Source organism: Macaca mulatta, chromosome 6 (assembly GCF_049350105.2).
Source record: "Macaca mulatta isolate MMU2019108-1 chromosome 6, T2T-MMU8v2.0, whole genome shotgun sequence".
Classification (NCBI taxonomy): domain Eukaryota; kingdom Metazoa; phylum Chordata; class Mammalia; order Primates; family Cercopithecidae; genus Macaca; species Macaca mulatta.
The window spans coordinates 119394597-119412835 of record NC_133411.1 but is presented as its reverse complement, the minus strand read 5'-3'; the positions used below and the strand labels follow the sequence as shown (position 1 = coordinate 119412835).

Here is an 18239-nt window from a genome sequence, read left to right as displayed (position 1 = left end):
AGTGTTTTATAGTTGTCCTTACAGAGATCTTTCACCTCCTTGGTTAGATCTATTCCTAGGTATTTTATTTCTTTGTGGCTATTGTAAATGAGATTGCATTCTTGATTTGGCTCTCATTTGCTATTAGTTGGTAATTTCATTCCACCATGGTTGAAAAATATTTAGCATAGTTTCAATCTTCTTGAATTTGTGAATACTTTCATTATGACCTAATAAGTGATCTGTTCTGGAGAATTTTTTATGTGTACTTGAAAAAAAAATTCTCCTGTTTGGGGTTATGTGATCTGTATATGCCTTTTAGTTCTATTTAGTCTTTAGTATTGTGCAAGTTGGCTGTTTCTTCATTAATTTTCTGTTTGGTTGTCATCCTTATTATTGAAATTTCCCACTATTATTGTATTGCTGTATTTCTGCCTTTAGTTCTGTCAATGTTTGCCTCATATATAGTCATGCATTGCTTAAGAATAAGGATATGTTCTTAAAAATGCATCATTTGGCAATTTCACCATTATGCAAGCATAATAGAGTATACTCACACACAACTATATGGTATAGCCTACTAAACACCTAGGGTACATGGTATAGCCTATTGCTCCTAGGCTACAAACATGTACAGCATGTTAATGTACTGAATACTATAGGCAATTGCAATACAATGCTAACTGTGCATCTAAACATAGAAAAGGTAACACATTGCACTACAATGTTACAACAGCTAAATGTCACCAGCTAATATAATTTTTTTCAGCTCTATTTACTATAATCTTATGGGACAACTGTCATACATGCAGTCTGTTGTTGACTGAAACACTGTTACGTGACAAATGACTGTATTTAGGTGCTCTGATCTTGGTTGCAGATACATTTATAATTGTTATATCTTTCTAGTGGATTGATCATTTTATATTACATAATATTTTTTAATCTATTGTGACAGTTTTTTGACTTAAACCTTTTATTTTCTGTATAAGTATAGCCAATCCTGCTTCTTTTCATTATCATTTGCATGGAGTGTCTTTTCTATGCCTTACTTTCAGCCTATATGTATCCTTAAATATAAAGTGACCCCCTTATAGATACCTTACGTTTGGGTCCTACTTTTTTATTCACTTAGCCACTTTATGTCTTTTGATTGGGAAGTTTAATTAATCTACATTTAAAGTAATTATTGATATGCAAGGATTTATGATTGCCATTTTGTTACTTGTTTTATTTTTGTCTCTCTTTTCCTGCTCTGCCTTTTTGTGTGTGTGTGTATGTGTTTGTGTTTGTTATTGGCATGTCTTGATTCCTTTCTCTTTTTCTTTTCTGTAACTTCTATAGGTATTTTCTTTGAGATTAATAGGGGTCTTATCTAAAATATAACAATCTATTTTATGTTTAAAACAACATCAATCTTACACAAAGTTCTACACTTCTCAAAGCTCTAATAAACATTTTATGCTTATGATGTCACAATTAACATCTATTTATATTATTATACATTAACAGATTTTTAAATTGATTTACTTACCATTGTTACACTAATATATAGTATTAAGTATTTGTCTATATATTTACCTTTACCAATGAGTTTTATATTTTCTTATGCTATCATATTGTGGTTTAGCATCCTTTTTTTTCAAGTTGAAGAACTCCCTTTAGGATTTGTTGTAAGACAATTCTAGTCATAATGTGTTCCCTCAACTTTTGTTGGTCTGAGAAAGTATTTGTTTCTCTCTTTAAAACAAAACAAAACAAACAACAACAACACCACCACCTGCAGTTTTCCTGGTATAGTATCTTCCCGGCAGATTTTTTTTTTTCTTTCATCCCTTTGAACATATCATCTCACTTCCTTTTGGCAGGGCAAAATTCCTGCTAAAAAAATCTTTGGGTAGTCTTATAATCATCCCCTTGTACCTAACAAGTTGTTTTTCTCTTACTGCTTTCAAAATTATCTCCTATACTTTTGATATCTTGAATATAATGTGTCTCAGTGTGAATTTCTTTGGGTTAATTTTATTTAAGATCTTTTGGGCCTCCTGGATCTGAATGTACATTTTTCTTCCTAGATTTGGGAAGTTTTCAGCCAATTATGTTTTCTAAATTGTATAGCACTGTGCAAATGGTAGGGGTTATGGCACAAAGGTGTTTCTGCTTTTACTACTGGTTTTAGTGTGGCTAGCTTTACACACTAAATCTAAGCCCTTCTACTAGTTTCTGGATTTTTCATAATGGGAATTGATCCATTTGTTCCTATTGAATTGATGTTTCCGTGATAGAAAAGAGAGTCTAGTTTTTTCTATTATGCCATCTTGCCTATGTCACGAGAATTTTTTCACTTTTTAAAGAGATCCCTTCTAATCAGTTACTGAGTAGAAGAATTAATAAAAGTCCTCAAATGGGATGAAGTAGGAGATATTTAGGTAAGAACAGGAGGAGAAATAACACCAATACGGTTTCAAGAAAGGCAGTAATAGGTGAATAAATTTTCACTGAACTAGAATTGGTGTCACCAATTTTGGATGTTAGCAATTTTGAATGAGTTACAGCTCAGTTTTAGATTACCTAAGGCAACTTGTTTTATCTCTTGGAATCTTAGTTTCTTCAAGATTATGGGTTTTAAAAAGTTTTTGCATATAACATAATGTATTTACAAAGGTAAAATATTATTTTTTACAATTTCCAAGAACATTTTTATTATTTTCTTCTTTATTTCTTTGTTGCCCCTGGAGTACAGAAATCTGTGAGAATTATCTACTTATAATTATTATTCTATATCTCTTGGTAGTATAAATTTAACTTAGTGAAATTTAAAATAAATCCAAAAGTCAGAAGTCTGATATTCCTCTAGTTTATTTATTAGAATCACAATTAATATTGAAAAGATAACTACTTTTATCCTTGGTTTCAGGTTAGAATTCCAGAAGTTAATTATTTTTATATGTTTTTGTAATTTCTTTTTTTTAATTTTTAATTTTAATTTGTTAACTTCTATTTTAAGTTCAGAGATACAAGTGCAGGTTTGTTACGTAGGTAAACTTGTGTCATGGGGATTTGTTGTACAGATTATTTTATCACCCAGGTCACTATCACTAAACCTAGTACCCATTAGTTATGCTTCCTGATCCTCTCCCTCCTCCCACCCTCCACCCTCCACCCTGCACCCTCCAAAAAGGCCCCAGTGTATGTTGTTCCTCTCTGTGTCTCCATGTGTTATCATTTAGCTTCCACTTATAAGTAAGAACATGCAGTATTTGGTTTTCTGTTCTTGTATTAGTTTCTAAGGATAATGGCCTTAAGTTAAGCTCCACCCATGTCCCTGCAAAAGATGTGATCTCATTATTTTTTATGGCTGTGTAGTATTCCATGGCATGTGTGTACCACATTTTCTTTATCCAGTCTACTATTCATAAGCATTTAGTTTGATTCTATGTCTTTGCTATTGTGAATAGTGCTGCGGTGAATATACACATGCATGTGTCTTCATAATGAAATGATTTATAGTCCTTTGGGTATATGCCCAGTAATGAGATTGCTGGGTAGAATGGTATTTCTGTCCTTAGGTCTTTGAGGAATTGCCACACTGTCTTCCACAATAGCTGAACTAATTTACTCTCCCACCAACAGTGTATAAGCATCTCTTTTCCTCCACAACTTCACCAGCACCTGTTATTTTTTGACTTTTAACAATTGCCATTCTGACTGGTGTGAGATGGTATCTCATTGTGGTTTTGATTTGCATTTCTGTAATGATCAGTAATGTTGAACTTTTTAAAAATATGATTGTTAGCCACATGTATGTCTTCTTTTGAGAAGTGTCTGTTCATATCTTTTGCCCACTTTTTATGGGATCTATTTTTTTTCTTGTAAATTTTGTTTAATTTTCTTATAGATGCTGCATGTTAGACATTTGTCAGGTACGTAATGTGCAAAAATTTTCTCCCATTCCCTAGGTTGTTTACTCTGTTCATAGTTTCTTTTGCTGTGCAGTAGCCCTTTAGTTTAATTATATTCCGTTTGTCAATTTTTGCTTTGTTGCAGTGCTTTTGGCATCTTTGTCATGACTTATTTACTTGTGTGTGTCCTGGATGGTATTGCCCAGGTTGTCCCCAGGATTTTCATAGTTTTGGGTCTTACAGTTAAGTTTAAAATTGATATTGAGTGAATTTTGTATATAGTGTAAGGAAGGGGTCCAGTTTCATTCTCCTGCATATGGCTAGCAAGTTATCTCAGCACCATTTATTGAATAGGAAATCCTTTCCCCAGTGCTTGTTTTTGTTAGGTTTACTGAAGATAAGATAACTGTAGGTGTGTGGTCTTATTTCTGTGTTCTCTATTCTGTTCCATTGGTCTATGTATCTGTTTTTGTATCAGTATCATGCTGTTTTGGCTAATGTAGCCCTGTAGTGTAGTTTGAAGTTGGGTAGCATAATGCCTCCAGCTTTGTTCTTTTTGCTTAGAATTGCCTTGGCTAGTCAGACTTTTTTTGTTGTTGTTCCATATGGATTTTCAGTATTTTGTGGTTCTGTGAAGAATGTCAGTGATAGTTTAATAGGAATAGCACTGAATCTATAAATTGCTTTAGGCAGTATGGCCATTTTAACGATATTGATTCTTCTTATCCATAAGCATGGAATGTTTTTCCATTTATTTGTATTATCTTGATTTCTTTGAGTAGTGGTTTGTAGATCTCCTTGTAGAGATCTTTCACTGCCATAGTTAGCTGTATTCCTTGGTATTTCATTCTTTTTGTGATACTTGTGAATGGGAGTTTATTCCAAATTTAGCCTTAGGCTTGACCGTTTTTGGTGTATAGGAATGCTAACAATTTTTGCACATTGATTTTGTATGCTGAGACTTTGCTGAAGTTGTTAATCAGCTTAAGAAGCTTTTGGACTGAGACGATGAGGTTTTCTAAAAGTAGGATCATGCCATCTGCAAACAGAGATAGTTTGACTTCCTCTCTTCCTATTTAGATGGCCTGCAAGGTGCTGTGGAAGTGAAGTCTGCAGACCATCACTGCTCGGCACCCTGGATTCAGCCTCTTTCCTAGGAGTATGTATAGGGACCTAACCTCCTGCTTTGCTGGAGTTGCGGCTACTTTTGCCAGGAAGCCCAGAAAGCAAGAGTATCTAAGCTCCCGGCTCCCCTTGTATGCCTGAGCAGCTGCTCTGCTGAAACTCTACATAACCCTGTGTCAGACTGCAGGCCCTGGTGGAGTGGATTCATGATGTATCTCCTGACCTGAGGGTTGCAAAGATCTGTGGGAGAAGCATGGTTTCCCAGGGTCGCACATTTCACTCACTGCTTCTCTGAGTGGGGGAGGTTTGCTTGACTCCATGTTGCTCCGGGGTTGGACATCATTCTGCCTTGCTTTTCTCCATTCTCCATGGATTGAGTTGTTTCCTTGATTAGTCTTAACTATAGTACCTGAATGTTTCACTTGAAGGTGCTGTATTTACTCGCCCCTTCCATTTCTCTCCACAAGAGCCACACACCTTAGCTGCTTCTAGTCAGCCACCTTGGCCACAGTAATTATTTTTAATTAATACATTTTCATAATTGACAATTAGAAAAGATCATGAAATTTCAAGTTAAGCAAGTTCTACTCAGTGTCTTCATTATTCATCTACCTTTTGGCATCCTATTTGCTATTGTGCTTCAATCAACTACCACATTCTAATAAAAGAATCAGCTGACTTTTAAAGTTTGGTTTTCCATATTACCTACAACAAAATATGGGCATATAATACCTCTGTTCTCTTCAGTTTATTCTGTTGAATATTTGTTTAATATATGTAATGATCAAATATTATGATATATGCAAAATAATTTCACTACTATATATTATATACATATACGGTGATACATATATTATCATTGTCATTATTAGTATTACTATAATATAACAATATTCTGAAAATAGTGTCCTAGAATTCTTTGTATCCTACTATCCAAAAGTATATTCCTAATTTTTCCCCCCCATCACTATTGTTATCTCCTCTGAAGTTCAAGAGTCCTCATGACTACCCTCTCTTTTGACACTAACTGCAAGTTTGGGGTCTCCAGAACCACCCTCCCTTCTAACACCAACTGCAAGTCTGGAGATCTCTAAGACATCCCTCACGTTTGACAATTTGCTAGAAGGACTCACAGACTTCAGCAAGGACATTTTACTCATGGTTATGGTTTATTATTATGAAAGGATATACATTAAAATCAGCCAAAGGAAAAGGTGCACAGAGCAGAGTCCAAGAGAGACTCAAGCACAGAGCTTCCCATTATCCTCTCCCAGAGAAGTTACGTGAAGAACATTTACTTCTAGCAATGATGTGTGACAATATACATAGAGTATGGTCAACTATAGAAGTTCACCTAAGCTTTGCAATTTACAATTTTTATTTGGGCTTGGTCATACACACTTAGTTAACTGCCTGCAGCATGGCTGTCTCTAGTATCCAGCCCCACCAATGTTCAAGCTGATACAACGTGGCCCAAGTCACACCCCCCATGAATCAAATTTTATAGCATAGACTATTTAATATACCCAAAAACCCCAGGTAAATATGTCATTTTTATTAGTCAGGACATTCCAAGGCCTATGAGATTACCACCCAGAGCCAAGGACAAAAGCCACCTCTCTCTTTGAGCATGGTTAATTCTTTAGTGCACCTTTCCCAAGTCCAAACTATCAACACTTTGCTTCTAGATTACTTCAAAAAGTTAAATGTCTTCCTACTTCCCTCTTATATTCCATATAGTCCATTTTCTACCAAGAAGCGAAAAGGTAAAATGTGACAGTTCCTTTTCTCATTTAAAAAGCTGTAATACAAAGTAGCAGACATATAGGATGAACAAGTCTAGAGAGCCAATGTAGAACATGAAGCTTATAGGCGATAAAATTGTAGAAGAGGAAAATGTACCTTTTACTAGTATTCTGTTGAGAGAGGAGTGAGTTGTTGACTAATATTTAATAAGCATCTTATGATTTTGAATTAGTAAAAAAAAAAAAATGCCATGAGAGTTCTTCCTTATCCTGAGAATAAAATCTAAACTCTTTTCCATGGCCCACAAATTGGCTGTGATCATTCAGAGTGTACCTAAGTAAAGGTCATACCTACCTGATATAGTCTTGTCCCATGACCCTTAGTTGTCCTGTAATACATTCATTCTGTCTTTTCTCCTGTTTCTCTAAACTATCAAGCTATTCTAATTTCAAAGCCTTTGTATTTTTCATCCTCCACTCTTGGAAATGCTTTTCCCTTGTTCCTTCAATGATTAACTCTTTTTCATCAGCTAGATCTTAGCTTGACCATCACCTCCTCATAGAAGTTTTGCTCTCATTCTGTCTACAGTAGTTTTCTTCTTCTAGTCATTGTTGGTCCTATCACGATCTTCTATTCTCATAACATTCATAATAAACTGATACTGTTATATTTACTTTCTTTATATCTGTCTCTGTCCATTGGAATTAAGTATACCCAGAGAAGCAGTTTGTCTTTTTCTTTAGTACAGAGAACAGTGGCTGGCATCTAGCATTCATTCACTCAGTAAATATTAGTTAAATGCATGGCTGGCTTACTGGTTCTTGTCCAACTGTTAGTTTCTTGACGTTGACCTAGTTCCTTCAACTCTACATGGCATTGCATAATCAGTGTTTTGAACCACATTCTACATCTGAATTACCTTTAAGTGGCACATTTGATCTTGTAGTATCATATTATATTTGACAGAATTGCAAAGGCTATACTCATTTACATTCATTCATGTAAGTATAAATATTCATATTTCGCTTTCACCAAATATATGAAATCTAAGTATCTTCAGTGGCAATTAAAGGTTACCAAAGGGTTCAAACACTGGAATAAGGTATTACTACTACAAAGAAAAGTGCATAATACTGGTTTTCAAGTGCAGTGGTGGTTTCTTAATAAAATTTTTGAATTTATTAAGAACTCGTTTTGGTTTGGCTTTTTTATATCCTAGGATACTGTCTGCTTAGCTGTGGACACAGACATATTTTCTCTCAGTATATTTAAAGTGACATCTTTGATAGCTGCCACAGGGTCACTCAAAGCAGAATAGAAGAGTGCCTTATGCTACAGCTTGGTCCCTTGTTGAAACATTTCATAGCAGGCATGCTTCTCAGCAAATGTCTAGATGTGCAAATTAGAATGTGGTCTACTTTTTATGACAGTTGTAACACATACCATCTGTCTTTATAAGGTTGTTTTCATCATTAACTGTCAGTCAATTGGATGTAATAAATTCTCTCTGCGAATATTATTCATCAGCATCACTTCAGTTGAGTTTAAATCAACAGGTGAACAGCTCACTTTTAAAAATATGAATGGAATTTAAAAGGAATTATGACTTTCTAAAACATAACTATCAGAATATATCTTGTGGTTTCTCGTTGATCTTGTGGATTCTAAAACCAAACTATATTCTTTTTGATAATTCAACTATTGTAGTTTTATAAAATATTGACCTTCAAAAAGTGATAATTTAAAATATATAGAGGAAGGTGGTTTGTATGTATTTTTGTCAATCATTTGTGTTAATGTTGAGAGTCTGTAAGTAAATGTAGAAAGTGGTTAAAATTCACTGTAAGTTTTATTTGTAATATTGTTCAAAAACTTATTTTTTCTCTGAGGCTCACAATCCAGAATTATTAACTTAAAAATTAATGTGTTTCCTTACTTGTATTGACTTCAAGCTAATGACCCACAAATCAACAATCTCACTCTTGCTATTTTACTTGCATTCTAGCCATATTTTTACAACAAACTACAGGACATTGAACATTAGATTCCCCCTTCCCATGCCACATTTTCCAAATATTTATCTTCTTTTTCTTAAAAGTGATTCTTCTACACACTCTTCTCATTTCTTCAAGTGGTTTTATTATTGTTTCAGTCTCCTGAGCTTAAAAATGTACTTCTCCTTCCCCCTTTATTTCTGCCTCTTTCCCCATAGCTAAGAAGTCCAATTAGATCTTCTCTACAGTGTCTTAAGTTTGTGTCCCTTCCTCGCCAATCTCCTGCTGCCCATTGCAGTAAAGACCTAGATTACCTCATAAAACTATATTGGTTTCCCAGTTTATTGCTTGAATAAACATGACATTGCATTGAGCAGACATAACATTACTCCCTTCCTCAAACATCTACCATTTAATCTGATCCCATTTATCTTTAGATAACTTTGGTACCTTATCTATTTTTTTTTTTTAACCATAGATCACTGTAGCCTCAAACTCTGTGGCTGAAGTGATCTTCCCAACACAGCCTCCTGAGTACCTGGTACTACAGATGTGCACCACCATGCCCAGCTAATTTAAAACAAAAACAAAAACAAAAAAAACTATAGAGATATAGAGATAGGGTCTCAATAGTTTGCCCAGGCTAGTCTTGATCTGCTGGCCTGCCTCAAGCAATCCTCCTGCCTCAGCCTCTGAAAGTGCTAGGATTACAAATGTGAGCCACCGTGGCTAGCCTCTTACTTATTTTTAGCATAAACTCTCCGCTTCAGCTTCATTTGAGATCTCTACTATCATCTCTTCCCTTTTCTCTCTGTATAACTACCTCACTGCTGGGGGCCATATTCCTGATCTAAATATCTTGATTTGCTGTGGACTTTCCCAGTTTTGTCCTTGAAAGCTTGTGATCCAAGAAACCCTTCTGCCCCAGGCAAAGGGACATAGTTGTTCTCTCTACCTACTTCCCTAAATCAATAAACAGATTTTTGTAAATTAGATCTGCTATGTTGTAGGCACTTCATTGTAGGCACTTTACTAAATGCTAAGAATATCTGAGCAAATAAAAGACATTCTGTCTTCTCCAGTAGTTTAGAATCCATAGGTGAGATATGCAATTACAATATGATACAATACATTAGGCACAGGGGCACCTAGCTAGCCATGGGGATTCAGAGAAGGATTCCTAGGAGAAAGAATGCAGGAGAATGGATAGAAGCCAGGTGTAGTGTGGAGTTATTTTTGGACAGGAAAACTTCTGGCTAAGTGAAAAGTTTATACAAGGGCTAGAAGATTAAATGAAATGTGTATTCTAGAACTTCAAGTAGTTTTGTCTGTTTATAGTGTATTAGCAAGAGGGGTGGGAATAAAGGAGTGGTGATAGATGTGTTCAAAATGATGTCATATTAGAAAGACAGTAATTACCTGGCCATGCGATTTGGAATTTACATAGGGACAAATGGCAATCCTTTGCTGAGTTGTGAGTAGAGAAGTAACATAATGAGATTTAGAAAGGTCAGTTTGCACAACATGGATTAATAATGGTGAAGCAGTAAATATAAGACAGGAAGATGAAAGAACTAGGAAGCTATTACAGTGTTTATTCTCAGAGCTAACCTTTTCAGATATCCTTCCATTTGAAATATTCCACCAATATCTTCCTCTGCACTTTTCCCAAATTTACCTATTGGACAAGTCTTGTAAACTCATACTTTCTCCAGTCCTTTCCTTACTCTTCTAGCCCTCATTGATCTCTTGCTTTTGTGATTGTTATATCAATGGCCATCATCTTTTTATTTAACAGTTACCCTCTAATTTCTCTTACAAATTATTCTAGTCTCCCAGACATGCCAATTACTTGAAGACACAGATTATCTTTTTCTCACCTTAGCCAAGACAATTCACAAAGACAATGGTTTAAGAAAAAAAACCCAAACCTTAAATTTGGGCTTTTTTATTATATTCCAAACGTTCAGTGCAAAAATATTAATGACATTCATTCAAAAAACATTTTTTATATTATATGTTATTTCAAATATTGTGATATCTCAATTTTAATTAGTAAAGTTCCTATAAGGAGAAAGTGACGTTTCAAAAATAATTGGCTGCTTAACTGTAGCTTCCTACTTCCAGCTTATACTTTCTCTCCTAAAGTTCCAATAATAGAAAAGGTAGATGATACCTTAAGATTGGAAACTGGATATATGCCTTCCTCCTCCTACTTGTAAAACATGTACATACTTTCTCTTCTGCCTCCTCTTTCTTTCAAACTCTTTCTTTCAAACTCTTTCTTTCCTATGAATCAAATGGAAGGTCATGACTGGAAAGAAAAGTGTTTGTATAAATTGGAGAGACTGTGCTGCATGGGACAGGATTAGATCAGCCTTTACCTGCTCTATCATTCATTCAACAGCTGTCTGATGCCAGGGAGCTTTCTAAGCAGGTTCAAGTTTATATGTTCCCTTTTATTATTCTAAGTATATATAATAAAATCTACATAGCAGGATTGTAGTGAGAACTAAAGTTGGACGACATAGTTGGTACCCCCATGTGTACTAGCTATAACCATAATGATAATGATTATTAACCTGCATTATGAAAACTAGATTCATTTGGAAAAGTTGAGGATTGTGACTTTTCAGGTTGTGCTTCTATCTTTATTCAAAAAGGGCAACAATCATCAATGGACTGTCGCCAGGGTTTTGGAGAAAAGTGCAATATGTAATTTAAAGGGCTTTAAAACTCTTTCAGTTCCCTTTCTGAACCATTTCCTCTTCTTGTTCTTATCTGCTTCACATACTCATTATTTTCATGTTGCTTTTTGACTAAGTTTATCTCCTCTTTGATAACTGTATTATTTTATTCCCCAAATTTATTTCTCCCACATCTACCTAAATTGGAATTCCTTTTTCCTATTACTGCATAGAAATATACAATATCTAGGTAAGAAATCATTACCATAAAGAGTAAATAGAAATGTCTTTCTCCTTTCTCTAAGGAAAATACATATTTTGAAAGTGGAACTTGATAAAGTATATAAATTGCTAATTGCTGTGTAAGTTCTAGGAGTGTCTTAGAGTTTTTAAATCTCTGTTTTCATTACTTTTTCCTATATTCCAATTGATATTTCACTATTATTAAAATGATTTTTTCAGCTTATAATTATAACAGTAGTTTTTGTATGCTTTTCACATGATTTAAACATTTTCTTCTTGGTTCAAATACCATGTTTCATAATGTTTGACTTTTTTAATAACAGGAAGTATTTTTCTGGTTTTTCTACTTTATTATAAAAATTCACCATGGTGGTCTGTGTTCACATTCCTTTGAACAGATTCCTCTTTACTTGAATTCTAAGAATTTGTTTTGTATATGTAGTTCACAGTTTACCAATTTAACTTTTAAATTTCTGAAGTATACCAGTTAGGTGCAGTGTTGCTTTTCATGTGGTTAGAAGTTTTAAAATGATCTGTGGTCTTTTCTAAATGTAAAGGAGAGAAAGCAGTGGAGGGTCAGAAATTTCCGCAGCTTAGAATTTCAGACTTTAGAATCTTATTATGAATTATGGTAAAATTGGTTTCTTCTTTTTCACACAATCTTACTTTAGCAAGGCGAATAAAATGATAATTCCCAAAGACTTTTTGTTTTTAAACAGGTGATCAAGTAGTCTGGACTGGTTACTATGGCTTAGTGTATAACCTGGTGAAAATTTCATGGGAACTTCAAGGAGATGAAGAACAGGATGGACTTAGAAATATAATATGGCAAACATTGCAGAAAACAAAGGATTATGAGAAAGACATACGAATCCAAAATGCAATCAATATCGCTCAGGTAAGGTAAAACGCTAGGCAATAAATATGTACATCTATCATTAGGAAGCATGGTTGTCATTTCTCTCCATGGTAAAAGGAATGTCTACATTCAGTGAGTATTAGCGACTTACAGCTGAAAATAATATTTTTAAAACTTAACACTGATCTATTTTTGATTAAAGATAGGAGAGTTGAGCTCTAGATGATAGTGTAAAGGCCTCCAAAAGTCTGTAATAGAAACAGAATTAAATTCATTTAACACATCTAGGGAAAAGTACACCTCAGTAAGGGGTGATTCCACCATAGAACTCTAACTTGGTGGGAAATTCTGATAGAATGTTAGGTACACTAGATTGAAGTAACATGTTAAGCCGTGATTCTTTTTCTCTTTTCTTGATGAAGACGTTTAGAAAGTAATGGAAGTTTTAAGGAGCATAACACAATCCTCTAATTTGAGGGCTATGTTAGGATGAGCTGTGAAAGAACTGTGTAGGGGTGCTTTTACTACCTCATAGCAAGGGCTGCCAAAAGAGGCAGGCTGTGGGTAAGATTCAAATAGTAGGGGTAAGGGGCGGTTTTATGATGTAGCTTTTTATGATGTTAGGAATCCAAAGACCTATTCTCTCACTTGGGCATTTCCTCCCTTGTCTAGTTCAGTGACCAGAAATACCAGGAAGAAGGCTGAACATAGCCATATTATGACACTAGACTAGAGAAAGGGTAAAGGCGGCCCTAACTTCAGAGATTTTAACACACATAGAAAATGAATAGGTAAAGGTAAAAGTTCCTTTGCTGGGTTGCCCACTAGCTCCAAGACTCTTCCCTCTCCTCTCAGCCTGCTTGACTACTATATTTATATTTATATTTAGATATTATACTATATATAAATCAACCTGTATCAGCTAGCCTTCTAAATTATAATTTAGAAGCTTAAAGGGCATCCTGTAGTTAGTGAGAGGATGTAAGAACTTCTATTTTTATATTTTGGGTAATAACACATTAAACAACTACCATATTAAAGTAAAAACACACAGAAACATCTGTTTTTTTCAATGCTGTATCCCAATACACACAATAAGTGCTCAATAAATATATGTTGAATGAACAATCCAAATGGGTTCCCTTTAAATATTAAAATACATGCTATAACTATGTTTAATAATTAAATTTAATATTGATGAAATTAATGGCAAAATTATTTTAAGATAAAAATAAAAATCAATAATTTTATTATTAAAAATAACAAAATTAAAGAGTAACCTCTGCAATTCTTTGGAAATTAAACATGCTTTGATAAATGATATGGTTTGTCTATGTCCCCACCCAAATCTCATCTTGAATTGTAGCTCCTGTAATCCCCATGTGTCATGGAAGGTACCTGCTGGGAGTTAATCAAATCATGGGAGTGGGTTTTTTCCCATGTTTTTCTCATAATAGTAAATAAGTCTCATGAGATCTGATGGTTTTATAAAGACAATTTCCCTGCACACGCTCTCTTGCCTGTTGCCATGTAAAACATGCCTTTGCTTCTCCTTCACTTTCCACCATGATTTTGTGGCCTCTCTAGGCATGTGGAAATGTGAGTCCATTAAACCTCTTTTTCTTTATAAATTACCCAGTCTTGGGTATTTCTTCATAGCAGTATGAAAATGGACTGATGCAGTAAATTGGTATTGATAGAGTGGAGTGCTGTTGTAAAGATACCTGAAAATGTGGACACAACTTTGGAACTGAGTAACAGGAAAAAGTTGGAACAGTTTGAAGAGCTTAGAAGAAGATAGAAAAATGTGGAAAAGTTTGGAACTTCTAGAGATGTGTTGAATGGCTTTCACCAAAATGCTAATAGTGATGTGGACAATGAAGTCCAGAATGAGGTGGTCTCAGATGAAGATGAGGAACTTGTTGGGAACTGGAGTAAAGGTCACTCTTGCTATGCAAGGAGACTGGCAGCATTTTGCTCCTGCTCTAGAGATCTAGGAACTTTGAACTTGAGAGAGATAATTTAGGGTATCTGGCAGAAGAAAATTCTAAGTGACAAAATGTTCAAGAGGAAGCAGAGCATAAAAGTTTGAAAAATTTGCAGCCTGCATCCCATTTTTTGGGAAGGAATTCAAGCCTGCCACAGAAATTTGCATAAGTAGCAAGGAGCCAAATGCCAATGACCAAGCCAAAGGGGAAAATGTATCCAGGATATGTCAGAGACATTCCCAGCAGCCCCTCCCATCACAGTCCTGGAGGCCTAGGGGGGGAAAAAATGGTTTCCTGAGCTGGGTCCAGGGCCCCCCTGCTTACCGCCGTGCATCCCAGCAACTCTAACCATGGCTAAAAGGGGCCCAGGTACAGCTCAGGATGTGGCTTCAGAGGGTGCAAGCCCCAAGCCTTGGCAGCTTTCATGTGGTATTGGTCTTGCAGGTGTGCAGAAAACAAGAATTGAGGTTTGAGAACCTCTGTCTAGATTTCAGAAGATGTATGGAAATGTCTGGATGTCCAGACAACAGTTTGCTTCAGGGGCAGAGCCCTGATGGAGAACCTCTGCTAGGGCAGTGTGAAAGGGAAATATATGGCTGGAGTCCCCGCACAGAGTTCCCACTGGGGCACTACCTAGTGGAGTTGTGAGACGAGGGCCGCCATCCTACAGACCCCAGAATGGTAGATCCACTGACAGCTTGCATTCAATGCCAGCCCATGAAAGCAGACGGGTGGGGCTGTCCCCTGCAAAGCCACAGGGGACAGAGCTGCCCAAGGCTGTGGTAGCCCACCTATTGCATTAGCATGATCTGGATATGAGACATGGAGTCAAATGAGATGATTTTAGAACTTTGAAGTTTCATGACTGCTCTATTGGATTTCGGACGTGCATGAGGCCTGTGACTTCTTTGTTTTGGCCAATTTCTCCCATTTGGAATGGGCATCTTTACCCAATGCCTGTACCCCCATTGTATCTAGGTAGTAACTAACTTGCTTTTGATTTTACAGGTTCATAGGTGGAAGAAATTTTCTTTGTTTTAGGTGAGACTTTGGACTCGGACTTTTGAGTTAATGCTGGAACGAGATAAGACCTTGGGGGACTGTTGAAAGGGTATGATTATATTTTGAAATATGAGGACATGAGATTTGGGAGGGGCCATGGGTGGAATTGTATGGTTTGGCTGTGTCCCCACCCAAATCTCATCTTTAATTGTGTGGCCCATAATCCCATGTCCAGGGAGAGACCCAGTGGGAGGTAATTGAATCATGGGTATGGGTTTTTTTCCACATTGTTCTTGTGATAATGAATAAGTCTCACAAGATCTGATGGTTTTATAAAGGCCAGTTCCCCTGCACATGCTTTCTTTCCTGATGCCATATAAGCTGTGCCCTTGCTCCTTTTTCAACTTCTGCCATGATTGTGAGGCCTCTGCAGCCGTGTGGAACTGTGAGGCCATTAAACCTCTATTTCTATATAAATTACCTAATCTCAGGTATTTATTCATAACATAAAAATGGGGTAATACAATAAATACTAGAAAGGAATTAATTAATCTATTTGTAAGCACTAGCCATTGTTTTGTGTGCTAGCAATACAGTTTTAGACAAGCAGATAAATATTGTTTTAAATATAAAGTTTGGATCAAGGAGACTGACAATAAACTTGCAAATTAATGAATTAAAATATCAAATGGTGCTATCTATACTATGAAGAAAACAAAACAGGGCAAAGCTACTGGAATGGGATCAGCTAGAGTAGGGAGTGGATGTTTCAGTTGGAGCAGCCAGAGAAAGGTTTCCAATGAGGCATTATTTGAAATGAGACCTAAATAATAAGAAGGAAGTATCCATAAAAAATATACCCTGGTAGTGAGTTTATGGATACAAAAATGTGTCCTACAAAATGTGTCCTCTAAGAAAATAATTAGTTTGGTGTGTTAAGACAGCAAGAAGACCATGTGTGCTGGCCTCTGGTAAGGGAAGGAAAGAGTGGTAAGAGATGCAGGTGGGCAAGGAGAGTTGTTTTAAGATGGCAATAGTAGCATATAAGTAGTAAGCTCTGGGAATAATTTTTTAAATGTTTGTAAAAAATAAGAAAAAGTTTCAGTGGGAAGTACATTTAGAAAATTAAAGCATGCTATAAAAAGCATAGAACTGATAAATCCTAAAATTGTTTCCTTGGGTAAAATAAAAATAATACATAAACTGTTTTAGACTAGCTAATATAATGGAAAAATGAGGGAAACTTTTATTAATCACAAAATCCAGAGGGTAAAGGGAATGTGATTATAAGAAAGTAATTTGAAAATGATTATAAAAGGATCAGTTTACAACTGTATGCTAATATATGTGAAAATATAGTACAATAAATGATTTTCTAAGAAAATATAAATGATGAAAATGGATTGAAAAAAGGATATAAAAATCTAAACAAACAAGATTTAGAGAAATTTGCAAGTGACCTACTAGATTTGTTCATATGAATATCAAGGACAAGACGAAGATATTCATTAGTATAGCTAATATTTAACATAGTTATTGACACACTAACCTGTGCACTCATATTTAGCAGGTAACTGAATATATGTTGGGTCATAACTAGAGAATGTTTAAATCAAGTTTGTCGTACCAAAGCAGTAGGTGAGAGTAGCTTAAACACTTGGGAACAGAGAAGAAAATAATTCAGTTTAAATTCCAACTCCATACAATATCTTTATACAGATGAGACTTGGAACAAGTTATTCCTCAGCCTTAGTTTTCTTTTTTTTTTTTTTTGCGAGGGGGGGAGTATTTCTAATGCTCACAGACAGGGATAGTAACTGAAAATCACATAAGAGACAGGAAAGCTGAGTGATTTTGAGAGCACAGACCTACAGCAAAGGTTGCCTGGGTTCAAATGGCTGTTCTACCACAGAATATCTAAGTGACCTTGGGCATATTTTTACCTCAGTTTCTTTCTCTGAAAATGGGGCTAAGAATAGTATCTAATGCATAGGCTTGTTATGATGACTAAATGAATTCATGTTATAAAACATTTAAAGTTTTTGGTAAATAAATAAAATATACTGAGATGAAAGTTATTTGTTATAGTCTAAGTTATATTACTTCTCAATATTTCTAGAGATTATGATTTATTATTGTGCTGTTAGAACTATAAGAGGAGAACATTTGCTTTTAATAGAAAAAAATTCAACAGCAAATGTTGATGAATTTCAGCTGAAGAAAGTGAAAATAACAGCAAAATATTTGGAGGAAGTAGAGATAAGTAAGCTATGAAGTAAACCAATGAAATTTTTTTTTTTTTTTTTTTTTTTTTTTGAGACAGAGTCTCGCTCTGTCTCCCAGGCTGGAGTGCAGTGGCACGATCTCCACTAACTGCAAGCTCCACCTCCCGGGTTCACGCCATCCTCCTGCCTCAGCCTCCCGTGTAGCTGGGACTACAGGCGCCCGCCACCGCGCCCGGCTAATTTTTGTATTTTTAGTAGAGACGGGGTTTCACCGTGTTAGTCAGGATGGTCTTGATCTCCTGACCTCGTTATTGTGGTGGTTTCTTACAGGTGTGCTAACTGAGGCAAGCTACAAATCTTCATGAAACTATGAGATAGCAGGCTTGAAAAAAGTTTACAACATTGATGAAGTAGACATAGTTTAGGGATTTCACTAGTGGCTTTATTTATCTGTTTCTAAAATAGGTAGGGAAAAATTGGGTTGGTATT

At 35.5% G+C, this 18239-nt stretch overlaps 1 protein-coding gene across 3 annotated transcripts in view; it reads left to right on the top strand.

The window, feature by feature from the left end:
• TMEM232 (transmembrane protein 232) overlaps positions 1-18239 on the top strand; it is a 200454-nt gene that overhangs the window by 144457 nt on the left and 37758 nt on the right. For all 3 annotated transcript variants that reach the window (XM_078004470.1, XM_078004471.1, XM_078004472.1), the window contains one exon: positions 12396-12574. In XM_078004470.1, coding sequence (XP_077860596.1) covers positions 12396-12574 — 179 coding nt within the window. The remainder of the gene's footprint in view (positions 1-12395; positions 12575-18239) is intronic.